The 27,232-nt window shown below is 45.5% G+C and overlaps 1 protein-coding gene across 7 annotated transcripts in view; it reads left to right on the forward strand.

The window, feature by feature from the left end:
• The first annotated feature begins 2,282 nt into the window (after positions 1-2,282).
• Positions 2,283-27,232, forward strand: part of Max (MYC associated factor X) — a 46,023-nt gene continuing 21,073 nt past the window's right edge. For 3 of the 7 annotated variants that reach the window (XR_005286313.1, XR_005286312.1, XM_038338229.2), the window contains exons 1-4: positions 2,283-2,531; positions 3,199-3,225; positions 11,417-11,524; positions 26,235-26,358. Coding sequence is in view for 2 of the 7 variants with exons in the window: in XM_038338229.2 (XP_038194157.1) it covers positions 2,496-2,531; positions 3,199-3,225; positions 11,417-11,524; positions 26,235-26,358 (295 nt within the window). In the remaining 5 variants the exon portion in view is untranslated. Of the gene's footprint in view, positions 2,532-3,198; positions 3,226-11,416; positions 11,525-26,234; positions 26,359-26,835; positions 26,937-27,232 lie in introns of all 7 variants that reach the window. The other 4 variants (XR_005286314.1, XR_005286315.1, XR_005286316.1 and 1 more) reach the window with 4 other exon arrangements.

Genomic DNA, 27,232 nt, shown 5'->3' on the forward strand with positions numbered 1-27,232 from the left:
TATGTTAAGGTTGAAACCTACCTTTTTAATTAGACAAAAAGGGGAAACTTCTATAGAATAATCTTTTTGTACACTGTGAAGATTTGTCACAATTAAAAGTTGATTGGCCAGTAGCCAGGCAGGAAGTACAGGTGGGACAACAAAACTGAGGATGCTGGGATGAAAATGGGTGGAGTCAGAGGAATCACTAGCCAGATACAGAATGAGCCAGACACACAAAATGGGATAAAAGTAAAAGTGATGTGGCTTGATTTAGAAATGGCTTAATTTAAGTTGTAAGAGCTAGTTAATAATAAGCCTGAGCTATTGGCCAAACATTTTAAATAATATAAGCCTCAATACGTTTATTTGGGAGCTGTTAGTGGGACAGAAACTTCTACCTACACATTTGTCCAACATGTGGAAATATGTGGTGAGCAAAATTCAGCTTGTTCTTTGTAGCCCCAGCCCTTGTCCTACGGAACTGATATCTTAAGATAGCCCTGATCTATACTTCCTCCACCCTACCTGGAACCTGACAATTTTCTCTAAATCCATATTACCTGCTGCTGTACAATCTACTTGACATATCTGTCTTCCCTACAGTGTTTTTACAATTTACTCTTTTATTAGGCTTTAGTTGTGCGAGCAAAGATTATTTCTGTGGCAGCTTTGTTAAAGTATAATTATTAACATGTCATAAAGACTACTCTTTCCAAGTATGTAATTCAATGAGAGCCTGTCATTATTTCTCTTGGCATACTCTCCATTTCACATCAGGATCACCCACAGAGCTTTAAAAACTTTCTCTCTTCCCAGAGGTTTTGACCTAAATTGAGCTGGGGCATGGGCAAGGCGTGACATATTTTTTTAAGTCCCCAAATAAACTTAACTTGCAGCTAAGGATGTCTGAAAATGCTCGGCACACTGCAGGTGGCTGTCTAAGGGTTGTTTGTTGTGATCATCCGTTAGTCTTAGTCTTACCTTCTGGTAGCTAGCTAACTCTAGCCTCTTTGTCTCCCTGAGAGCCCTCTACATCCAATCATGTTAGATGTCTACTTATGCTTGTGTTCTCAACTCTAGGCTTGGCTATACAGCCATTTCAGGACAGCCTGGGCTATATGTCACAAAGGCTGTTATACCACCGAGTTTCTGTATTCAATTGTCAGAGATAAAACGGTTTTCATGCAGGATTCACTAACTCATAGACCAGGTTCAAGATCTCATTCATTTTGGAGACCAGTTGTAAAACAGTTGTTTGATTAATTTCTCTGATGACGGAAGGTCATCAAGGGCCAGATGCACGCTGTAAATGGTGACAGGGTAGTCCGGTTTTCACTTCCACAAGCTGCAAGATCTTTCGAGGGGATTTGTTCAGTCGTACACATCCCGGCATTCCTGTGCTGCCACATACTAGATAAATACTGGTGTGTGTGGGGGGCGGGGGGGAAATGAATGTAGTAACATTGCATATCTCGGTGTATAAATCTGACTTTGACTGGATACGGAGTCGCACAGCTTTTCCGTTTTGATTATTTTTGCATTTCTTAATTAAGGTTCTCTGAACTGGGCACTCCTTAATCTGTATGGCTATGACAAACTGAAGGTGGTTTTACTTCCACCTAAGTGAGGTTTTGTAAACATTCAATCCTCTCGGACAAATGAAAGCAAGATTCTTGAGACTAAGGATACCCCAGCGAGGTCGGTCCTTTAGCTTGTCCCGTAACGTCTCTTAACACCCCCAAACCAGATCCCGAGGGTCCGCGTGGGCATCCCGACCGCGCCCCCTGGTCAGCAGCAGCGTGATTCCTTCCCGGGAGGGTTACGCCCCAGGGAGCAAGCGGAGCGACTCAAGCATTAAACAAGACAATGTAAAAGCAGTCTAGCCAAGAAGAGACAGTGTTATTTTGGCAGCTAACTTCTCCCCCAGAGCCTCCACCCAATCCCTTGGGCCAGGCGCCCAGAGCTCAGACTGTGGCCGGCTCCTTAAGCCCAACTCCCTCCACGTGTCCTGTCTTCCCAGCAGCCTCTCTGCCGCCTGGGGAGGAAAACCTCCTGACAACTCGCGGTCTGTGGACTACATCTCCCGGGAGGCACCGCGGCACTTCTCACAGCCACCACCCGGCGCGCAGGCGCCCTGCGCTCTGTCAACAAGCGGGGCTGGGGGTGATTGTGTGCAATTCCTGATGGGATTTGTAGTTTCCCCGGCGCTCTCCGACCTGCCCATCAGACGCTCGTGGACTACAAGTCTCGGCTACCTCGGCGCGGAGAGCCTGGTCACGTGTCAGGGGGCCGACCGGGCGTGCGTGCCGCCGTTGATCCGGTGCTGCAGTGAGGTGGTTGTCGCCCGTGTTGTGTGTGTGTGAGTGTGTGTGAGTGAGTGAGGGAGGGAGCGAGTGAGTGAGTGAGTGTGTGCGTGGGGGCACTCGGCTTGTTGTTGTCGGTGACTTCCCCCTTCCCTCCACCCCTCCCCTCCCCGGCCGCCGCTGCAGTGGCCGCTCCCTGGGCCGTAGGAAATGAGCGATAACGATGACATCGAGGTGGAGAGCGACGTGAGTCCCGGGGCTTCTTCCTTTCCGTTTGGGTTGTCAGGCGGGGACAGCGGCCGGGGCTCTCAGTGGGGCGACGGCGGGAGGGGGCCGGGTCGCCGCCGCCTCCGTCCCCTTCCCCCGGGGCTGGGACCGCCTGCGTCGCGCTCCGGGCTCGCTCCCCTCCAGTCCTGTCCGGAGAGGCCTCCTGGGACTGAAGGTGGGAGCAGACACGCGGCCTCTGGGACCCCCACCTCCTCCCGTGGAGAAGAGTACCGAGGCCTCCCTCTCCACTCTACCCGGCTGGGGATCCCATTATCCGTCCGGATCCTGGGCAAGGAGACCAGCGCTCAGGACCTGCTTCTTGGGTCCTCGATCTCCCTCCTCCCGTGACCTGGGGATGAGGGAACTGGGAGTGCTCTGACGCTCGAGGGGGATTCGGGGAGAGCTGACAGTGTGCTCCGGACCACTCTCGTCCGGTTCGGATCCGAGAAGGAGGGGCGGCGCCTGAGACCCCCCACTAGGCTACGGGAGCACGCCGGAGAGAGTGGAGGGAAAAGAGGGAGGGAGGGATGTTAGGCTGCCTCCCCACTCGCTGCTTCCTCCGCCGCCGGCATTTTCTTTCTTATTATTGAATGCAAAGTGTAAAAATAACTTCTATATTTTCTATTTTTTTTCTCTCTTATTCCAGGAAGAGCAACCGAGGTTTCAATCTGCGGTACGTCTCCTACTCTCCATTTCATTTTCATTTCCGTTCAGTTTTGGCCCTTTTTTGGAGTCAGAGAGAAAAAGAGATCGCTCTTTACTTTTTAATATTCTTGTAAACTCTCCTCTTAACCGCTAAGGTGAGGTGGAGTCAGCTGTGGTTGGAGGTGGGGGGCGCTGCCAATCCTATGATTCTGGATTCTCAGGTGGTAGATGCTAGTGAGTTGGTAGGGTGAGCACCCTGAGCTGTTCTGGAGTGTTGAGTGAGGGATGCAGCCCAGGCATGTGAGAAACGAAAGAGCATTCTGAAGCGAAGGGTAGGGTTATTTCAGAGCAAACTGGTCAGGTTGATTTAGGAACAAATAAGCTTCAAGCAGTATCTGCATAGTTGTGTGAAGTTGCGGGCACAGTAATAATCGCCTTTAGCCAAAGTCGTGACTGCAGCAGACCCTTAAAATCTAGAAATGCATGGTGTCCTCAACAGTAACAACAACAACAACTACAAAAAAATGGAACTAGAGAGGAGCCAGAAGTTAAACCTTGAAAGTGTCACAGCTTCTTGTGGTTTTCCATTTGAGAAGAAAAAAATTGTTGAACAGTGGCATTGTAAGAGACAGCTTTGCTGTATTAGCGCTCAGTGACTTCTTAGGAGCCTGATGTTAAATGTTTTCTATGGGTGTTTCTGTGGATTTGAGTTGACACCACGGTTTCTTTCTTGTCTTTGGAGTCTGAGACTTAGCAGTAAGTGGGTATAGATGAGGGAGAGAGAAGATCCAAATCAGAAGAAAGACCACAGGTGTAGTATTTGATAGTTGGGAATGGTAAGGAAGGTGTAGAGGGAGGGCTACAATGTATTTGTAATGAGATGGTCAAGGACAGAGAGAGGCGGTAAGAACTGGGGTACAGAAGAATGTGTCCCCCTTCTAAAACGTTGGCAGTTGCCTAGCTCTGGTGCTTGCTATGTGAGAATGGGCTCACTATTGCCAGATCTTCTGATTGGTATTTCAGGGCTCGGGTTAGACCCTTTACCATTGAGCTGTACTACCAGGATCTTCCTACTTGAAGAGAAATGGTAAAATGCTAGAAACAGTTATTATTTTTCTGGTATATTTGTATGCATGTAATTTTTGGCTGTTCTGGGAGTTGAACTCAGGGCCCTCAGTATGCCAGGCAAACCCTCTGTGTGGACCTCAGCCTACTTAAATTGATTTTTAAAAATTACATTCATTTATTTAATGTGTGTATATGATCATGTGCATGCCAGGGCTCACATATGAAGGTCAGAGGACTCAACATGTGGGTGTGGGGGCTGAACTTAGGATCATCAGGTGTGGCCCCAGCACCTTTACCTACTAAGCTATCTCTTTAGCTCCTACTTATTTGATTTTTAAATGATGTGTGGAACAGCTCTTTGGAGCTTGTAAAGAATTTGCTGGATTTTCCAGGTGGTGGACGCCTTTAATCCCAGCACTCAGAAGGCAGAGTCAGATCTCTGTGAGTTCAAGGCCAGCCTGGTCTACAAGATCTAGTTGCAGGATAGGTTCCAAAAAAAAAAAAAAAAAAAAAAAAAAAAAAAAGAATTTGCTGGATGCAACTAGGCTTGGTTGCCCAGACCTGTAAACTTCCTTACTCAGGATGCTGAGGTAGGAAGATCAAAGGTTCAAGCCTCAACATACCCCCCCAAAAAACAAACAAACAAAAAACCCACACACAACAGCAAAAACAAAAAAGTCCAAGGCTGTATCCAGTCCTGTAAGCCCAGTGTTTAGGACACTTTGGCAGAAGAGTTGCCCTGGTTTTTAGGCCAACCTGGGCTACAGAATGAGATTCTGTCTCAAAGAAGAACTCTCTACCTTTGTCTCTCTCTTGCTAGGGAGTTTAGCTCATCAGGACACTTAACTTTCAGGAAGCCCTGGTTCATCCCTAGTACTGAAAAAACAAGTTTGCAGGGTGCCACTTTGATAGCTCTGCTGTAGGACTTTAGTAATCACAGGGTAAAAACAGGTTCTTCAATTGTGTTGCTCTCCATTAGAGCACCAGACTGGACAGATTGCCTCAGCAGTGAGAAAACCGTGATTTATGAGAACCAGTTGATTGTGAGTGCAGTGACGGCGGTGGACTTCAGGATTGTTGGGAGAGAGCTCACTGCAGATGGCGTTTGCTTTCTTTCTGAAGTGTTACACATACTTCTACTGAAAGTTGTATTTCTTCTTTGTTTTGTTTTTCAGCTACTGTTATCTGTTCTGAGAGAGAGAGTGAGTTTCAGTATTTAGTTCAGTATGGCCTCAGATCGACCTACCTCCGCTTCCCAAGTGCTGGGATTAAATGTGTGCCCCACCATGCCCGGGTACCGTTACTCTTAATAGTATGTGCTTGATGGTTTTCATTTGAGCCTATTCTACCAGAACACGAACAGAAACGGCAATTTCTTTTCCTCCGAGTCTCCAGTTAGAAGATCTGCTCCAGGGTTGATGAGGTTAAAGGTCGAGGGTTGGAGAGGCTTGTTCTGAAGAACCATCCTTGAGTTGGAACTAGATTTGCTTCTCAGTGAGAGATAACTTTTCCTATTTTATGATGAGGAGTTACTATAGGCCTTCTGCTTTTTAAAGTGTCCACCTGGGTGGTGATGTAAATTAATTTACTAAATGCTTTCATTCCGGTGAGGCTGATCTTGCTTTGTCTAGATACTTTTACTTTTTATTTTTGTTAAGGTGCTTAGGATTTTTTTCCTTCATTTGGGGGACATAGACAGTGAAATTTTTGTTGTTGCTGGGGATTGAACCAGGGACTTTGAGACCCATTGTTTTAATTCGATATACTTGCTGAGATTTCTCTGGTACAAGTTTATCCTGACAGCATAGACAGAAAAGGCAGGTATATTATAGACACTGTATTGAACAGCTCTCACGGACGGGGTGAGAACACGGTTCCTTCCCGGCCTTGTGAATATATCTATTTGCTTACTGAAATTTAGTATAAATAATAAATACATTCTTTCAGTGGGGAACACTATTAAGTTTTGTCTTTGGAAAAATACTAATATGAAAAGAAAACATGTGGATCAGAACAATGGTTTAGGACTGCAGAAGAACTTTTAAAAAGTTATTTGGAACCCAGGTTCACACCTGTAATCCCAGCACTCAGGATGCTGCAACAGGAGGATTGGTGAGTTTGAGCTGAGTCACAGAGTGAGAACCCTGAGTACACACACAGACAAGTTATTTGGAAAATGTCCTATGGGTCCTAACATGAAACGATGGTCATAGTGTGTAATATCACTGCAGTATCTCAAGCCTCATGAGACGCGTAGGCCGTTCAGCTCACTGCTAGGAAGGAGGCTAACAGAAAGTGAAACTGATTTGAGGCCGCCCCACACGGAAGCAGCCTCTCCACTGAGCAGCGAGCTCTCAGAGGAAGTAACCCCGAACACTACTGAATCTGACAACTGCAGAATCTAATCTAACTGCTGTACTTTTTTTTTTTTAAGGGATTAAGTTGTATTTTAAAGATAAGTTTTTGAGGTGGTTATTTTATGCAAGAGGTTCCTTTTGCTTTCTCTCTGTCTGGGAAGGAGTGAAAGTATGTGTGAAATGTAGGGTTACTGAGTTGGTCAAGACCCCTGAGGCCTTTCTCCATGTATTGTCCTCCAAGTCTGATGGACTCAACATGTGCAGTTACCATGCTAGGTGGCTAGTATTGTAGCTGGTTTAAAATAGGTTTGTGCTGTTCCCCTTCTAGACCTTTCTGGTTTAAAGTATTTTAACTTCTCAGCTCTTTACCTCTTTAGAGATTGAAGTGTACTTGGGAGGAAGGGAGTTGCCCACTTTGGAGGCTGGAGTTGAGGACGCTTGCATGCCCTACCTGGGGTCAGCTGCATGGCAGGAGTGCTGCAGGATGGCATATTTGTTTCTGCTCAGATGCCAGAAGCAGTAGGCTTTCTTCCTGTGTGCCTGTAAAAGGAAAATGGTGTTGAGTTTCTAAGAGTTGTGTTGTTTTAGGCTGATAGGATGATCAAAGAATCCTATTTGATTTTCATTTGGGGGTGAGGAGGGTTATGATGGGGTTGCTGTGTAGCCAACCTGCAGTGATTCTCTTGCCTCCGCCTCTCAAGTGTGGGGATTATAGGTGTGTGCTGTCAAGCCCGACTTCCAATTTGATGTTTGATTAGAATGTCCTAACCAAGAAATCCTTCCTCTTAAATGGCTAGTGTAATAGCATGTGTTCCCAAATTCTCTTAGGCGCCAAAAGATGGGAGAAACCTCAAAAACAAGTATATTTATTGTAGATCACAGAAGTATACACCAGCATGGGCTTCAAGAGGAGGAGCTGGGGAAGAAACTGTAGTTAGTAACTGCCTGCCTGTAGGAGACTAGTAAGGTTAGCTCATCTCAGTTGCCAGTTGTTTCATGTTGCAATTTTTGTGTTGGTTAAAATGAGCACTTTTAAGTTGCTTAGAAATTGTTGTATTTGATCCAATTCTTATCAACCTTAAGTAATAAATACACTGTTTGAGAATTTGGAGCCTTTGTATTTTCCAGTGTTCTTAGTGTTTAAGTAAGACTAACTGGATACTCATAAGTAACTCCTAAAGTGCAGCCTTCCTGTTTCTTTTTTTTTTTTTTTTTTTTTTTTTTTGGTTTTTTCGAGACAGAGTTTCTCTGTGGCTTTGGAGCCTGTCCTGGAACTAGCTCTTGTAGACCAGGCTGGCCTCGAACTCACAGAGATCCGTCTGCCTCTGCCTCCCGAGTGCTGGGATTAAAGGCGTGCGCCACCACCGCCCGGCCCGTTTCTTAAACTAAATAGACTAACTATCCACTAAGGATGACAGATTTCTTCTGCCTGGAGGGTTTTCTACATTGGCATTGAGGAGATTCCCTCTATGTGGAAGTTAGGTAGGTTATCAGGCAGCTTGCAAGAAATGTCATTCTGGGGTGGAGGCTTGTGCATCCTTTTACAGGAAGACAGTTCTCTTCCCCAAGCTAGGTCTTGCAGGATATAAGTTTGTTGACTAGTGAGATGCCGTGAATGAAGGTGCATTCTCTGTGCACTAAGTTGAAAGGAAAAACTCTTGAGAGACTTCCTCAATTCTGAACTGGTTTCTGTAACTCCTATGTCCTGCCAGTTTAGCAACTAAGAAAATGCTTGCTTTCAACATTGAGCAGCGCTTAGATCCGTATGCTTGTTAGTGTGAGAGATGGACAAATTATAGGTGAAGATTTTGTTTCTGTCTGCCAGCGTGGAAAAGTTTGGTGCAAATAAAACTGAGACTAAGTAAACCTTGGCATAGGCGCAGTTTGGTGCCATAGTTCCTGATGAGCACCAGTGGGTACCTCTGGTATCACAAAGACCCTAGTACTTCCATTAGTATGGGGCATCCTGATAAAGGGCTTTCTGACCGATACCGCAGCTCCTATGTTGAAGAGCAAGCAGTGGCCAGCCACCAGCCACTGCTCCGGCTCCTAGAGGAGCATTTAGGAACCTGTGGCATAGCCCAGGAATACCTCTGTCATCTCCTTATTCCACAAGGTGTGCTGCTGGTCCCAGTGTTTGCATGACCAGGCACTTCTCCATACCAGTTCTCACTCATCTGAGTTGTGTAGTTTGTTCTACTATTCTAATTGCTATGCTGCTTTAAAAAGACAGTTCATGGGAGGATCTCTAGCACCTTAGCTGAGAGTCGTCACCTGGTTTTTCTTTCTCAGTACTGAAGTCTTGGCCTTTTGGGAAAGAGCTATCACAAGAGAAGATGGCTAACACGGCAGTCTTAGCTGCCCACTGGTCTCGGTCCATCATGCAAGGCTAGGGGGTATCATCTTCATCTACAGCTTAGAAATACTTTCCAGAGAGAACTCTCAGACTTGTGTGAAGGTGTGTCAAGTTTTCCTATGCTCTGTAAGCACCAGAAATGCCACTTAACTCAGTTGCCTGGAATTAGGCATGTAAGTTCCGCATGGTTTTCACTGTGCTTGCAAATGAGGAAAAACAAATACATCCTTGCTGCTCTCTCTTTCAGGCATAACAGCTGAGGGGTAGACATGGCATGAGGGATTGGTCTAAGATTCCACTGTTCTGCTAGTTAAATTGGGTCTGGAACTGCCACAGAAATTCCATCCACTGCTTGGAGAACAACAGTCCCCAGCCTAGGCTTTCTACCAGGCAGTGGCCTGCCGCCTTTCCTAGCCGAGCCAACTTCTAACTTGGCTGACTCCCCAGATGAGAAGCCGAGATTTCTACTCATGGTCTACAGCCAAGTTCACTACAGTCCTCCATCCAAAAGACTTGTTGTCCATCCGAATCCTTTCAGTGCTGGGCAATGGGAGGGGTGGTACATCTTGGGGTGATGGTGGTGTTAGGTTAAACTTAGTTCCTTGCTTACAGTGCAGGCCTACAGGAAACCAAGTCCAGCTTAGTTCAAACTACTTGAGATTTTCAGAGTTCTCCCAGAAAGAAAACAGACAATTAGGATTTTATTTGTATCAAGAGGCATTATGGGTAACTGGTGTCACTGCTTCTGTGCACAGCTCGTAAGCTGGGAGGAGAGCCAGGAGTCAGGGTGACTTAGTGGACAGGCATATCTTGGGCTGCTGCTGAAGACCAAAGCTGAGTGATTGGTTTGCATGTGAACAGACCATCTTGGAAATGATAGAGCAAACACCAGAGGGCTAATGCATGCCAAATGTTGGTCCTAGATCTCTTGCGTCCTCAGGTATTGTGGCAGGCCAGTTTCCCTGGGCATTGATGTGTAGTTCCTTCAAGCTAACTTAAACTGCTCCTAGAGGGCAGCTGGGTTACCATGCCCTAGTGTTGTCTAATGCAGAGATGACACCTCTCTCCTCAAGTTACCTTGTTTTCCAAGCTTACTTGTCTTCAGATTCTTCATTCTGTTTTCTGTCTAACTAGTTGAGAAACTACTTGGCTTTACAGTGAACTGAGGTTTAAGAAGGAGTGATTTTAGAAATCCTCCCAGCTTGTGCTCCACTTTCGGGTCTGTGCCTGCGATGGGGACGTGGATTTAACAGAACTGTAGGTGAGACCTCTGAAGAATCAGGAACACTGTCCACAGGGGCTCCAGGCACTTCCTTTGGGGGGAGTCACAGACTTCTAGAATTTGATAGTAGAAAATTTTCCAGTTCTTTTCTTCTCATGGCTCTTGTCTGATTTCTATCTGCCCATCTTTTCTTGTACAAGGATTCATTGGAAGTGGCATTGTTAAACCAAGTTTATGCATGTTGTTGCATTTTCAAAATTCCTGGCACTCTGTCCGGGCTTACTAGCCAGGTCACTTTCTAATGTACAGACAGGCTCTTTAGGCTACCTCAGCACAGCCTGCTTTATTCATGGTAAATGCTCAGGAGAGGGTTTCTGTAGTTCCTGAAGTAGAGGTATGGTTGTGTAGAGGGAGAAGAAACTCCTGGGCTGTGCTCCCTAGCGCTCTGCTCTGCTGCCTCCCCCTTCCTGAGCCTTGCCAGCTGACTGCTCATAGTTCCAAGCAGGAAAGGCTAAAGGCTGGTTAGGGTATTTAGGAAAGTGCCAGATGGGCCTGACCTGCTGCAAGTGCCTGAGGGTACTTACTGAGAACGTAGCTGTCAGGAGGTCTGCTAACCCAAGAAGCGCCTCTCTGACTCAGCCTGTGTGAGAGGAAACCCAAATGCAGTTCGTACACGTGTCAGCTGCGTCATAATAACCTCCGACGCAATGGGGTTTCCAGAGGCTTGGATGAGAGGATGTGATGGTGTGATCTTTATCAGGGAGGTGTCAGAGCAGAGCCTTGGGATGGTGGGTTTCATGTGGACAGAAGCAACCCCCAACCCCAAGTCTCATGGTAGAGTAACTATACCTTATGAAGGTGCTCACTGGAGCTTTCTTTAGTTACATTGTAACCACAGGCTGGCAACTGCTCCATCTCGTAGGTTGGGGACACTTGCAGGAGAGTCACACTTTGTCCCCTTGAATAACTTTGGTTTTACTTGTGCATGAGCTGGATCCACCGTGCTACTTTGGATGTTCCTGTTGCAAGCCTTGCTCACCCTTTCTCCCTCTTTAACAGAGCCTAATTCTGGAGATTCCTAACTGTCCTCCTCACTCTGCAAATTTTCCCAGTCCACTTGCCAGGGACAGCGCTGACTGCGTTCACTTCCAGGCTTTACCACATACACCTGTAAAAGGAGTCACCTTCCTAACATGTTCTTTCTTCGTTCCCCTAGGCTGACAAACGGGCTCACCATAATGCACTGGAACGAAAACGTAGGGACCACATCAAAGACAGCTTTCACAGTTTGCGGGACTCGGTTCCATCACTCCAAGGAGAGAAGGTGAGTTTACTGATAAAGCCCATTTGTCATCAGTAGCTTGGAACTTAACCAGGACATCCCTCCTTTCTGTGAAGAAATACAGTCAGGTGGCATGGTCTCTTATTTTTTGACTCTTTGGAAGAGTCCCACACATCTCAGTTGTTCTTGATTATCTTTAGCAAAAAAATGTTGTAATACTGTGAGAGACATCCCTAAAAGTCTTTCAGAGTTGGAGAAGGAGTAGGAGATAATTACTTTTTCTTGGGTTGTGCTGGGATTGAACCCAGGACCTTGTACATGTTATAAATTAGTCATTCATAACATTATAACTATATACTGTAGTGCATAACTTGGTCCGTAATTAGTTTGTGATCACTAAAGATTCCCTGAACCTCTGTGGGAACTTTTCTTGTTCAGCATTGGTACTTAGTGTAAATGAACGTGTGCAGGCAGGGCTGTGAACCTGCCTGTGCACCGGTGACTTCCGGCCCTGATGTGTAAAGAGCATGTAAGCTGTGGAATAAGAGTTAAGAGACATGTTCATATGAAAGAAGTAAAAAGACATTATCCTCATCCTCCCTAGAGGCCTTTCGAAGTGGCTCTTTTCCCTGGAGAGGCAGGAGATAGCTGTTTCTATCTTCAAAAATAAAAGCTTTGCGCAGAAGCCTGTGGGTTAGAATATGGAGAGTTCACCTTGACACTGTGTAGCAGGCTGCTCTCTACAGCCTTCTTATTCAATGGTAAACTGGAGGAGAATACTTATTTTGTTTGAGGGTTATTGATATCAAGGGCAGTGGGGAGAACTCAACAGTGGAATGCCTACTTACTATATGTAGATCCTGTGGGTTATCCCCAACACTAAAACAGAAAAGCAATATTTCATTTTCTTGAGACAAGGTCTCACATAGCCTAGGCTAGCCTGGAAATGGCTATGTAGCTAAGGATGTCCTTGAACTTACGATGTTCCTGCATCTGTCTCCCAAGTGTTGGGGATATAAGTGTCCACAAACGCACTTGGTTGGTATGTTTGAGTCTCACTGTATAGCCAGACTGTCCTGAACTAAGGATTCATGGCTGTTGGAATTACAGGCATGTGCTTCCACACTTGGCTTAAGAAACACTGTTTTAATAAATAAAAGCAGTCTTTACTCTTAGGTGTACTTTAAGTGACTTTACTGCTTTAGTTCTGTGGTAGGGGTCCTGAATTTGTTTGGTTATCCAAGATTAAAGTTTTCATGTTTAAGAAAAGTTAAAAAGCTCTGCTTTATATTTTGTCTATGATGTGGCCTTCTGTGTGGTTGAAATATGGAATAAGTCTAAGCTTAAGGGAAAACACGAATAGGCCATGTGAACACCATGTTACAAAACCAGAATTTGCTGTGGGTTAAGCCCACTTAGTATGTACTTGATTTAATGGCCTTGAACCAAGGTACTTACCGGAATAACAACATTCCTGAGTATAACACCGAGCACCACAGGAAACCTTTATGACTGTAGAGACGCACCCTTTGTGCAGAAGATTATCTCTTATTCATGTCTGACCTGTTGGTGCTTATTCAGTATACCACGGTGTCCATTAACAGCATGTCTGTGAGCTACATAGGCAAGAGCTGCCTTGATCCAAGCGTGACGTGTAATGAGATACTGAGGATGTGCTCCTCAGTGGGTGGGCCTTGAGCACCTACATCCAGATACCAAATGAACTTCCTGGAGGTGAGCCTGGGAGCATGCACTCAGAACAAGCAGGCACACTGTAAAAGAGTAGGTCACAACTATATCTCTTCCTTTTCCAGCCTACTTTACCTTGCTATTCTATTCTTCCTTAAGTCCTTGCGATTTCATTACACTAAATCCTATTTCCTCCTTTCTCCAAGGAAGTTGATGGTTTGATTGGGTAGCTTACGAATGGAAGAGTTCTCCATTCATGGCCCTTTCACACACTCTATTCGGCAAACATTTACTGAGGTTCTATACACACCAGCCGCTGTTCTTAGCAAGAAATAACAAGGCAAGTCTTTTATTCTAGTAAGGAAATTATAGAAATTAAGGAATCACTAAATATCTTGAGTACCAGCTAGGCATGGCGGTGGCAAATGCTGTTAATCACAGCACTTGGAATGTCAGGGGCAGGTGAATCTTTTTGAGTTCAGCCTGGATACATATCAAGTTCTTAGTGTGTGGATGTGGATATGTGTGTATGTGTGTGCGTGCGCGTAGAAAATTAATTTCCATTATGGAGGAAATTAAAGTGGAAAGAATGGTGGAACTTGAATTGGGACAGACAAATCTCACTGGCAAGATGGCCTTTGAGCAGATTTCATGGAAGTGGCAGAGCTGTCGTCTCTGGTGCTGGGCACCGCAGGCAGGAGAAAGGTGGCTCATAGCAGCCCTGTGTCAGGGCCTGAGGACCATTCAGGAGCCAATTGAGGAACCTAGACTGGATGAGAAGATGGGACCAGGTCCTGTACTGTAACTTGTGTGTTTCCTGGTTTGTTGAGACTGGGTTTCTTGTGTCTCTGCCTGACTGACCTTGAATTCTCCTGCCTCCACCTCTTCAGCGCCCCCAGACCAAATGAATGGGGTAGAGAACCAGATTGTCCGTGAGCTTACTTGCTGCTGTTCTTATTTCAGAGTCCTTCCTCTCCTGTTTGCTCTTAACTTTGACTGAACCCAACTTTGGCTGAACCCAGCCTCTTCCATGTGAAGGGCATGACTTTTCATTCTTCTGTCTGCCAGCAGTCTCACAGGTGCAGGGGGCCTTCCCTTCTTGAACCCTCTTTGGTCTCAGACTGACTTCTCACTACATGGTGCAGTTTTCATCTTAAAATGTGGTATTGGAACCAAAGGAAATTGACTCATTCTTGATTTGAATTGCAGTGGTTAGAATTGTGACATTATGTAAGTAGCAATGGCTGTTGTGTGTGTCAGAGAGCGCAGCTCAGACCGTTGAGGGAAAGCTTTGGTCCGAATCTCCTTTGATGTCAGCAGTTATGTTCCGGGTGACTCCATAGTTAGTAGTGGGATTATATGATGTGTGTCCAAGCCTTTTTTTTTAAATTTTTGTTTGTTTGGTTTGGTGAGATAAAGTTTCATTCTGTGGCTCTCCAAGTGAGTTGAATTCACAGTAATCTTCCTGCTTCAGGCTCCCAGATGTTGGCATTTATTTGTTTGTTTATTTTGATCTTGTTTTGTTTCATGTGTGTATGATTTTTTGTTTGTTTGAGGTTTTTGGTTTTGTGAGACAGGGTCTCATTAGGTAATCCTAGCTGTTAAAAAACTTACCATATAAACCAGGCTGACTTCGAATTTCAGAGAAATCTTCCTGCCTCTGCCTCCTAAATGCTGGGACTCAAGGCTTACTCCACCAAACCAGGCCTTATGTATATCTTTAAATATTCAAAGTAATGAGTTTGCTCATAGACATTATATAATACATAACATTTTACTTTGTTCTTACTTATTTTTGTTTGTTTATTTTTGAGAGAGGGATTCTCTGTATATCCCTGGCTGCCCTAGAACTCACTATATAGACCAGGCTGGCCTTGAACTCACCGAGTCCGCCTGCTTCTGCCTTTTTTCCTTTTAAATAAAGAAAAATTGACATTGATTAAATTGGATTAAATTAAATTAACCTAACTAGAGATGGGGTAGAAAAAGTCATCTTTTTCAAATTTGGTATGGAATTTTGCTGTGTAGCTTGACCAGAACTCATAATTCTGCTTCATTCAGCGCCTCAGTCACTAAGACTGTGAGCATGTGCCACTCTGTTTAGCACAGGGAAAACACTTGATTTGTTTGTTTATTATTGCAGCAGGGTCTCATACTATAGCCGATGCTTGTAATCCCCTCGGTAGTCTTCGTTGACACAGAATTTATGGTGATCTTCCTACCTCAGCTTCTTAGGCATTGGAGTGACATGAGTATATCATCAGGCCTGACAAGAAAGGAAACTTACAATGTTGTTTCCTGTATGAGGCAAAATAAGTATCATAAAGAATGCCTTTCTTCCCTCACTTCTGTAACCTAGCACTTGGGAGTTTGAAGCAGGAGGATAACTATGAGGTCAGGGTCTGCCTAGAGTATAGAGAGAGATTTTGTCCCTAGTTCCTCCTGCCCTCTTTAAAGATATTCTGTTTTGTTAAGAGAAGAAATTAAGTAACTGGAGAGATGGCTCAGTAGTTAAGAGTACATGCTCTTTCAGGGACCTAGGTTCGATTCCCAGCACCCACATAATGGCTCACAACTTCCTATAACTTCAGTTCCAAGGGATTGTTCTCGATCTCTCTCTCTCTCCCCCCCACCCCCTGCACATGTGTGTGCGTGCATACACACAAGAAAATAATTTTCTTTAAAAGAAAAGATCAGTAAGCTGGGGGTGATACTGAATACCTGTATTTTCAGTACTTAGGAAATGGAAGCGGAGGAGGAGGACCGGAAATTCAGGATCCTTGTCAACTACATATTGAGTTAGGCCAGCCTGTCACAAACACAGCCTTCCTTTTTTTTTTTTTTTTTTTTTAACACAGTCTTTCTAAGAAACATTGACATCCTTGGGCAATCACTGGTGTGCTGCTCCTGCTGTTATCAGAGATGAGCTTGCTCATATCATGTCCGCAGTCTGTACCACAAGGAGTACAGTGGGACTGCTGAGTTCCATCTTACTACAGTGCTGGAGGATACGCATATGAGGATATTTTAAAGAAACCGAGCCTGGTAGAGTTGTACACGCCTGTAATCCCATCACTTAAAGGCTAGGTCAGGAAGACTGTCACAGGTCTGAAGCCTGTTAGGCTAGTGAGGACCTATGTCAGACAGACAAATCTCCACCTACTCATGCTAGCAACTGTAGTTAAGTGCAGTAGGAGGCTCACACATACACATACACACACACACACACACACACACACACACACACGAACGTAAAAGTAAACAGGGAACATTTGGAAAGAAGAGGGATTCAACAGAAGATATGGAGAGGATAGTGGGGGAAATATGGTCCAAGTTCATTGTGTGTGTGTGTGAAATTGTGAAAGAATAAAACAACAAAGGAACTCTTAAATACTTAAATCTTGTCGTTTCTTGGGATCTTTCTTAAGATAGATCATTGGTCTTAGCAGTGTGTCACATAAGAGTTACTATGAAAATATTCAAAGTGGTTTATCTGAGTTACACCAAAATGCAGTTGAGGGTCACTTAGTGCCTGTAGATTCTTCTGACTTCACATCTCTCCACTCAGTTGCAGATCATTCCAGTCAGTAGTCTATTTAGATTTGTCTTCTGTCCTGGGCTTGGGGAGTGAACCTTCATACTCTGTTGTTTTGAGGTGTTTGTTTTTTTCTTGTAGTTTTTTGATTGTAGGTGAAGCTCACTGGGAAAGATGGACTGAGATCAGGGCCAGTTAGCCAGAGTGACAGAAAGAGAGTACTGTCAACTATCATCCCCCTTTTAATAGGGAGCTATTACTTTCTTGAATAAAAGTTGTGTTAATTATATTAAGGTGGGTTCTATGCAGTGTCTTGCTCAATGGTTCACAGGCCCTGACTCACTGTTGATTTGGTAGTTGGAGGCAAGACCTTGTAGACAGCCCATCACTCTTTATGTGAGAGTAAAATCCTGTCCTCTAGCCCATAAATTAGCCCCAATATCAGTTCAGAATGTTTATAGCCACTCATCTCCATTTGTCATGGTCAACAATAGCAGTAGAAGGTGGCTTTCACCACTGCCATTTGCAGCTGGGCAGCAATTTATAGGAGTTTTTCACATTTTAAAGTTGCTTCTTAAATGCCCATTTATTGTCTGTAGTGTTCTCTCAGGCAATCATGCTGTGAATTTCTTCCCTAGAGATGGATGGAAAGAGTATAACCTCACATATGGCACTTAGACCCAGGGTTTTGCTAGGCGTGGCACTGCATGCCTGTAATCACAGTGATTGGAAGCCTAAGGCAAGAGGATCAGGAGAGCAAGGTCATCCTTGGCCATGTATGTAGTCTGGGCTACAAGAGAGCCTGTCTCAAACAAGGGCAAAATAACCTTGATTTTCCTAGTCTGCACTCATCTCAGAATGTATTGATGCGGGTGTGAGAGCACAGAGAGCTGTGTGCCGTCACAGATCCAGCACATGATAGTTCTCAACCCGTGGTTGTGGTGAGAGTCAGCACAGCACCCACCTCTCCTGTGGGTACCTGTGAGACCCTGCAAGTGCTGTAGAAATGTAGACACCAAGTAGGTAGTCACTACTCTTGAGGATCTAGCTCTCTTGGGTGTGTGTGTGTGTGACATCACAGAACTGATCTGTTTCTTCTAGTAAAGTCTGGTTTCCTTAACAAGGCAGGTGTATTTTCAGACAAATAGCTTCATTGTGGCAAAGAATATAATGGTTCTTGGAAAATACTCAATCCCACTGTCATCGTACCAGTATCTGTGTTTGCCTGATTTTCTGCTGGCTGTTGCCTGTGCTGTACTGTCGTTAGAACCACCAGGGCAGGGAACCTGTCTCAGGCCTAGTGGAGGAGCTCTGTGTCTGTCCTGATTATAGAATCTGGGAAATGCCTCTTTCCTGTGGATCCCTGAGGGCACACAGCTCTTTCTAGCTACACTTCTGGGCTGTTGATGCAGTGTCTTTGAAATGGGACATAAACCATAGCCCTGTCCGTTTACCTCTTTACTTATACCCCAGTTTGGGCAAGTGTCAGCTTCTGTTTAGTTTGTCCTTCCTTCCTTCCTTCCTTCCTTCCTTCCTTCCTTCCTTCCTTCCTTCCTTCCTTCCTTCCTTCCAGTTGTTGTTGTTGGTGGTGGGTTTTTTTGTTTAGTTTTGTTTTGTTTTTTGAGGCAGGGTTTCCAGCCTGGCCTTGAGCTCACAGAGATCCGCCTGTCGTTGTCTCCCGAGCGCTGGGATTAAAGGCCTGAGCCACCACCACCTGACCTCTGTTTAGTTCTTATAAACTGTTTCTGTGTCTGGCCTTTGAGGTCTTCTCATGGACCAGTCAGGTAAGGACTCTGTTGCCTTGCCTCTTTTTCCTTAGCAGCCCTCCTAGGGTCCTGCAAGAGTGTGTCTACTTCCTCTGTTTGTCCAAAAATGCCGCTGTCAACTTTTCTGAAGTCCTCAAGGTCAGACTCTAGGCTCAGGTTCCAGCTGTCTGACCCTAGGGCTGTGTGCAGGCATTATCTCCGGGTGCCTTCCACCCTTGCCAGTCTCTACCTCTGGTCCTCTCTTAAACACTTGTTCCTTTCGGTCCAGTGACTCCACAGGCTCTCCTCTGTTTTAGTACTTACTAGGTCTGACTCTGCTTAGCTTGCAAAGGCAGATGGGATCCATGTGCCTTGAGTTAATTCTCTGGAGAGCTTGGGGTGATGCTTTCCTCGAGGGACCAGGGGACTTACTAACATTCTTTGTTTGTTGAGATATTGATCTAGAACTCTCCTTTAACATTACTTTTTTTTTTTTGTCTTTGAACAAAATTACTAAACCTTCAGAAAAGTGGGAAGAAAAACAGGTCTGCCTGTTTCTCTAACATGGCTATAGCTTCCCTTTTTCCTAAGATCTTTGACAATCACTGTCTGGTAGACATTTAATATGAACCATAAATATATCTGAATAGAGCTTAATATAAATACATTGAAACTTTATAGAGGGTACTACTAGAAACTAAGGAGTGAGGTCGGGGGCCTGGGCCCAGTGGGTAAAGTGGAAGGCCAAGCTTGAGGTTTGGATGCCCAGGTCCCATGTAAAACTATAGGTAGTATCTACCTCACATCTGTAACCCCAGCACTCCTGCTGTGCAGTGGAAAGCAGAATCTATGGAGAAAGAGGCCATGAATCGGAGAGGATGGAGGGCAGGAATGGGAGAGATTGAAGCGAGGAGGTTGTATTTTAATTTTTACAATTTAAATTTAAGAAGTAAAGATAACAGACTAAAACACATAATTTTTGTATTTAAAATTATTGAAAATTTAATACTATTTTTTTGGCTGCACTGCTTTTTTTCTCTTTTAGAGAGAAGGGTGTTTGGTTTTTGTTGTTGTTTTTGGTTTGTTTGTTTTTGTTTTTGAGACAGGGTCTCAAGTAGTCAAGCTGGCCTCAAACTGTGCTGTGTAATCGAGAGTAGACTTGAACTTGTGATCCTCCTGCCTCCAGCCTTCAGAGTGCTGGGGTTACAGGTGTATCTCCGTGCCCAGTTCCTATTTATTTATTTTTCTAAGAATTAGAAATACGATATATCTATTCTACACTTGTGGTCACTGCAGTTTAAGGCGATCACCTCCAAGTGTTTATTAGCCTGTGGCTAATGCAGGATCACACTGACTAGTGCATGCAGTAAACTCCTCCTCCTGCTATTACCTCCAGTTTAGTGAGACAGAAAATGGTCACCACCTCAAAGTCAATGTCAGACTTGTCTCCTTTTTTCTCCCCACCAAAAGCTGTTATTTTAATTTTTAACTCAGAGGCTGTAGATGTAACTCCATTGGCAGAGGGTTTGCCTGGCATGCTTGAAGCCCTGGGTTCCACCCCCAGCATTGTATAACCAGGGATGGTGGTGCTCACCTGTAATCACAGTACTTGGGAGGTGAAGTTCAAGGTCAGCCTCAACTCAACTACTTAGTGGGTTTGAGGCTATCTTGGGCTATGTGAGAACCTGCAACCCCTAATGCATAGAATTGATAAAGTCTAAGAAGCAAGCAGGGAACTCTCCACTCTGGTCTCCTGGTCTTGTAAGTACACTTGCCATGGATAGTGTAACACAGCTTGCTGTGCTTACTTAACACCTTGCTTTTCCCCTTGATGTGTCACTCGTGATTAGTCATTTGGGAGTATTTCTGTTTGGGTTTTGTACACTTTTAGTTTTATAACTAAAGTAGTGATGAGCAGCATGGCGTGTGTGGCCAGTCTGTATACAGAGGAAGGCTGGTAGCCACTGACTTGCTGGGTATCGCCAGAACACTTGCCAGAGCGCCTGTTTTCATCTCATTCTCTCATCGTGTGTTTTGGAGTCTTTCCTAGAGTTTGACTGTCTCGGTTTCACCATCACTGGGTTTTGTGTTGTTTTTTTTCCCCTTAGAGGATGACTAACTGAGTAGGCAAAAACTAGTAATTACTTTTACATTTTTGTTTATTACCTTTGAAAGTAAATACTTTTCCACATGTTACTCACTAGATCTAGTTCCTCTTCAGGGACTGAGAAGTTGTACTTGTTCTCATGGGGAAGTGCCACACCTTCTGTCACGGTCTCAGTGGCACAGTGAAGCCCATGAGGCTTGAAAAACAATTTTGATCCTAAACCAAAGTCTTCCAGGGTCTGTCATTTCTGCATCTGCCTAGCAGTCAGCCACGCCTGCCAAGGGCCTAGAAGCTTGAAACCCTCAGGGAACTTCACAACCTTCAGCTGCCTGTGCTACCAGGTTCCATTTTAGAGTGAACTAGTTTAAAGGAGACCCACATTTCTTACGCAGATTTGCTAATTTTCATTTAGAGAAAGACTCACTCAACAGAAATGTATACCAGATCTGCCTGCTCTCTCCCCCATTTAGTTCTTCAAAGCAAGTCTTATTTGTGAACCAGGCTGGCCTTGAGCTCGCCATTCTCCTTCTTCAGCCTCCCAAATACAGCAGACATAATGGTCTGCCATGCCCAGCTAGTGTCTGAATGTGGAAAAGAACAGGGTCTAGTGGAGCCACTGACCTAAGCCCCTTCCTCAGGGAAGGGTGGAGGTGCTCCTGATGCTCAGTCTGGGGCTGCTGTGCTCTACCTTGCCTCCCATGCCCTGCTGTTGTCTAAACCAGTTTGGCTGAGAACTAGAATGTGGGACTCTTGAGCTTTATGTTGCGGGTGGGAGGGCTGTGGCTGGGTACCAGAGGAAGACGGCTTTTGGGTGTTGATTCTGTTCTTCCACTGAGTGGGTTCTACTCAGTGTTCATTCCCTGGCCCTGTATGGAGACTGTTGGGTGGTGGTGCACGCCTTTAATCTTAGCACTTGGGAGGCAGAGGCAGAGGCAGAGGCAGACAGATCTCTGAAGAGGCAGGCAGATCTCTGAGTTTGAGACCAGCCTGGTCTACAGAGCTAGTTCCAAAACAGCTAGGGCTATTACACAGAGAAACCCTGTCTTGAATTCTTCCCCCGCCCCCCACAACACACACACAAAAGATGGTAACTGGAATCAGCAGCTTTTAAAGGCTTTGAGTCCCTTTGTGAAATGTAGATTTTTGCCAAGAAACATGGGTAGGTTGCCTCTGCTAGCTGTTTTCTAGGAAGGGGTGTACCTCTGGAGGATGGGTTGACCTTCTTTCCCTTCAGCCGCCTGCTGCTAAACCTGGAGTCTTCTCCATTGTACCTTGTGGGTTTGCCAAGAGGCAGTGAAGGCCAGCACTGTGGAAGCTGACTCTTCTACCCCTGCCCTGCCCTATCCAGCAGAGTCCTTCCTGCTAGCATGCTGCATCATCTCCAGGCTCTTCCTCACCCAGCATTTCTTTGCTAGGAGCCAGAGGTGTCGTGCGTGCGTGGAAAGCAATGTTCTTTGGTGCTATTACCATTACAAGCTGGTTGTTATTATTACTGTTTGATTTTGTTTCTCGCTTTTTACTTTTTAACCAAAAAGACTAGTCTTCAGCCATTGCTTTTCAACCCAGGCCTGTGCCTGTGTGGAGCTGGCTCACCGGCAGGCCTTGACTCTACTTTGAGGTTTTCATTGCTGTCCTTGCAGGCAAATCAGGGGTTCTCCTGAAGTCCTCTCCTCATCTTTACTTTTCCTCACCATGAGAACTCCTGTCTCTGTGGTTTTGTTGCTCATTTAAAATTACTGCTACAGCTGGGCAGTGGTGGTGCACGCCTTTAATCCCAGCACTTGTGAGACAGAGGCAGGCAGATTTCTGTGAGTTTGAGGCCAGTCTGGCCTACAAGAGCTAGGTACCAGGACAGGCTCCAAAGCTATAGGGAAACCCTGTGTTGAGGGAAAAAAATTACTGCTACAGCTGCCTCTTCCTAAAGTATGAGTGTATTCAAGACTTGGGTTCATATTCTGACTATTGCCTTCAAGCTAACTAACATGGGGTAAGTTTCCTAGCGGGGAGGGTGTATGGGGTGCCTAGCACTGAGTGAGCTGCAGCTTTTTCTGCTGTGCCGGTTATTCTTGCTTCTGTGTTTACGATAGATTTGCAGCAAGAACTGGCGAGGCTACAGAGCATCTATTCTGCTGCTCGCCGTGCTGCTATTTATATAGCATAGCTGCCCCAGTCTCTCTTGTCCAGCAGCTCTATTCACACTATTCGGAACAGCCGTTTCTGCTCGGAAAGGCCGAATCAGTGCTCTTTAAACATGAAAAACTAAACACAAGAAAATCATTTGGGTGCCTACTAAGGCAGTGGTTGGTCTGTGGGCACGTTGACTTAGCATGCTCCGCGTGGTCAGAGGACTCGTGAACATTGCCAGTTGACCCGGCTGACTGAGCCTTTTCAGAAACAGAAACTGAAAGCCTGGAGCCATTCCATAGTCCATGCCAGTACCTTCATGTTTATTGTATGAGTACTATGAACTCATAAAGGCCGGGAGGGGCCCACGCCATACAGTTGTGGCTGCTTATGTAGTCGTGGTGTGGTTTGAAGAGATGAGATTGAGATGTGTAGGTTACAGATGAATCTAGCATTTTCTGACTTTAGTCTTTGTTTTCCTCCCTTGGGTGGATATAAATTTCACATTTTGTTGCAGTTTTTAGACTTTTTGAGTATCCTGGAAAAGACAAAATAAAGTGAACTGAATAATTTTCAGGAATTGTTGATTGGCCAGGAGCATCTTGCTCACATGACCAAGGGCACTTATGCTTTTAGCTAGCAGGAACTAGAGAAAGGGTTGTGTTGCCTTGAACACTGGGATGAAATTCCAGGACAGCCAGAGCTACATAGTGAGACCCTGTCTTAAACAATTTTTTTAAAATTAGAAACAAACAAAAACAGGCCAGTCTTCTTCAGGGACCTCCTGATCCCAAAGCACTGATGTGGCCCTTTATAATTCAGTCTCCACTGAAAACCAGCTTGTATGAACACTGCCGTCACCTAGAGAACCGTGTGCCCTTTCTGGCTTGCTGTGCTCACCATTCACTTTTCTCTTGATGCTGCTTTCACTGTTCCGGTTGTAAGTATCTGAGAGACACTAGAGCACATGGGCCTGCACGGTTTGCTGCTCAGCAGCAGCCGTCCCTGGCCGTCTGCAAGTGCTCTCGTTTTCAGTTTCTACCCTCTCCCCTTGTCCCAGATGCACACAACGTAGTTAAGAACTAATGCTGTCTTCTGGGAGTTGTCAGAAAAACAGCTTTAAAATAGGCAAGTTTAAAAGAGATTGGCATACTTATTCCAGCACTTGGAAGACTGAGTCAGGAACATCACAGTTTCAAGGCAGATCAGGCTCAGTGAATGAGACTGAGGTGTAAATATGCATAAGGAGGAGCTGGGACAATAGCTCAGTGGTTAAGCGTACTGGCTGCTCTTGTAGAGGACCCGGGTCCAATTCCCAGAACCTACATAGCAGCTCACAAACGTCTGTTACTCCAGTTGCAGAGAATATGGTATCCTTATACAGATACATGCAGGTAAAACACCAGTGTATATAAAAATAAATCTTGGGAACAAAAAGAAAAAGTATTTATAGGGATTTATCAGTGATAGAGAGGGTAGAGAATTTCTAGTTGGTTAAGAGCAACCATGGACAAGAATATCTGCTGGTACAAATGGGTAGGTAATACAACTCTTGTCTCCCAAATCCCTACCCTGCAACCTGCCATTCTCCGCTAAGCAGCTTCAGTGACTATCAGAGAGGCAAGGTATTGTAATTAGTCCTTACTAATTATGTGCACCCTCCCCGTTTTGCCAACTATGCCCTCTTTGAGGAAATAGAGCCCCTGAAGTGTCCATTGCTGGGTCACCTCCTTCTTCCTACACAGACTGACCACTTAGCTAAAGGAGCACGCCCATCTTACCTCCCCTTACGTCCTTGTGCTGCTCTGTCCTCTTCTCACAAGCTCTACCTGTGGGGTTTTGGAGTCCTGTGCCATGCCAAGGCAGTGTGTAGCCACAGTGGGTTGTGACCCTAGCCAGGCACCCTAGCTGCCTTTTCAATGACATTTGTAATCTGGTAGTCTTGGCCACACTAGTCAGCACTGCCTGTGACTTGTCTGCATGGAGATAATCCTTAGCTGTCCACTAGACAGTAAATAGCTTATGGGTACAGATGCCACGGCTAATACCTTTTGTTTCTCACAGGGTCTGCCTTGCACATAACTCTTACCAGACAAGAATGATTGGTTGAATTTGAGTGACTTCCTCTTGAGCAGATCACCTTGAAGGTGCTGTAAGAGGAGGAAAGCCTGGGAATTTTAGTGTTTTCGATGACTGATGAAAGTTCAGGCCTCACCTCGCCTACCCTGAGGTCTCTCAGTTGATCGGTAGGATTTAGTGTGAGTTAATTTTAGGTTTACCAGCTTGAGTTTGGTGTGTTTTTGCCTTTCCCTCAGTGTTGTTTTCTGGTTGTTTTGGAGCCCTGGGGTGTAATGTAGAACTGTCTTAAGCTACCCTTTTGAGTGCAGAGTTTTCCTAATGCTCAGCCTCTAGAACAAATGCTCCACTCAGGGCTCCTGTGCTGCCAGCCTTCAGCTTGTCTTTATACCATTTACATGCGGGGCTGGTGGCCTGGCCTTAACTCTGGCCATATATGCAGCTTGGTGGGAATCTTCCAAACAATATGATTGTAGGGGCCCAGCAAATAGTAACCTGTTACCCATTTTATCGACTTATTTATTACTTGTTCCCCTGTTGTGCCCAGCCCAAATTGTCTACCATAATCTAGAGGTGTGGCTGTTTCCTGGGATGGCCCAATTGCTTCCTGTGTTGACATCAGGCACCCCCAGCTTTCATGATGCACTCTTTAGACAGACAAAGACGGTGATGCAGCAGGGGCATTGTTGAGTTGAGCTTACTTACTAGTAGTCTGGGGTTGGGGAAGTTTAAGACCTTGATAGAAAGACATGCACCCACCTTTATTCCAGGCCAGTCCGTGATCTTGTCATTCTGAGCTGGCTGCCTTTAGCCAAGGCCTAGCAGAGTGTAAGTGGCCTGAGTTCATTGTGTTTTGACATCTGATGTAGTCCTGCTGGGTCTAGCATGTACGAAGCCCTGTATTTAATCCCTAGCACCACATAAAACTGGGAGTAATTATCCCAGCACTTAAAAGGTAAAGGCAGCAGTGACAGACTCAGCTACATAGTGAGTTCAAGGTCAGCCTGTCCAGACTAGGCAAACAGAAGACTTTAAAGTAAACTGAAGAGCCGGAGGGTTGAGAGTGTGGCTCATGGCTATAATCCCAACAGCTGGGAGGCCTACCTGGCCTTAAAAGCCTGTCTCAAACAAACAAGTCTTTCAGAAAAGGATGCAGAGGAGATGAGAGGAATACAAATTCAGAGCCAGATAGACTGTAAGGCCCAGCTGTCCACAGGCTAGCTGGTGGTTTTAGTTAAGTGTGGCTCTGAGTCTAGGCTTCCTGGTAGAGCTGAGACCTGTGTAGGTGAGTTCTTTGAATCATGTGGCACTTTGGGATAACAGCCATAGCTGGACTCTTTCCTCAGCCATTTCCGTCTTGCTCACCCTCCTGTTTTCAGCCTTTTTCCCTCATGCTGTTGCCAGAGAAAGACATGGTTTTCCTGCTACGCAGACTTGGTCTTTATTTTGTCCCGTTTTCTTCTCATATTGCAACAGGCATCCCGGGCCCAAATCTTAGACAAGGCAACAGAGTATATCCAGTATATGCGAAGGAAAAACCACACGCACCAGCAAGACATTGATGACCTCAAGCGGCAGAATGCTCTTCTGGAGCAGCAAGGTGAGCAGCCACACTCATGGGGCAACTGGCCCTGCTGTGCCCGGCCAGGCTGGGGCTTTCACACCTGGGCCTTCGGTCAGAGCCAGAGGACCATGCCTCAGAAGCATCCTCAGCCCTGCTCCACGGGCCTTCGAAGTTGAGTGTTAGAGCCATCCTGAGGAAGGACCAGACCCTCCAGTGAGGAGATGGAGGAACTAGGGAGTTGAACATCCAAAGGCTTGTATCTTTTCTGGCCTGATCTCTCCCTTCCTTGGGGCTCAGGTGCTCTGCCTACAGTAAGGGTCATACCTGGTGTCAGGTTTCTGAACAGAACTTTGAGGTCCTTGGAGTAAAATGTGCCATGTAAGTACCAGCATCTCCAGGAGTTCAGGGACAGTGAGCCCTCCCCATTGCCAATAGTAGTCCAATCAGGGCAGCCTATGGGCCAGGCCCCTGCTCTTCTCCAATGCTCACACCCGCCTTTTCCTACAACCACAGGGGAAAGCGAGAGCTGATCAAGTTCTTTGTTCCTGGGGAATTCACTTCTCTTCCTCCCTCATGGAAGATGCAAGTAAAAGGAAATGCAAGTAACCACCTGGGTTAGAACATCTCACATAAAATAAATAACATGAAGGGTTGATCCTCCAGGCTCAAGCTGAGCTGAACCAAGGGATGGGCAGTGGGTGGCGGTAGTGGGTTGGATGATGGGCCAAACAGCCTGCATGTAGGGGTGTCTGTTGAAAAGCCCAGGTATTTTGTGTGTATTGGTGACTTGCTTCCAAGTGTCCAGCTTGTCATTCCAAGTGGATTTTGTTCATGAGAGCCAAGCCAAAAGTTTCCTTTGACCCAATCTATTTTGTCATCCTTTCCCGCTCTCATTGGGCCTTCACACTTT

Source organism: Arvicola amphibius, chromosome 7 (genome assembly GCF_903992535.2).
Source record: "Arvicola amphibius chromosome 7, mArvAmp1.2, whole genome shotgun sequence".
Classification (NCBI taxonomy): Eukaryota; Metazoa; Chordata; class Mammalia; order Rodentia; family Cricetidae; genus Arvicola; species Arvicola amphibius.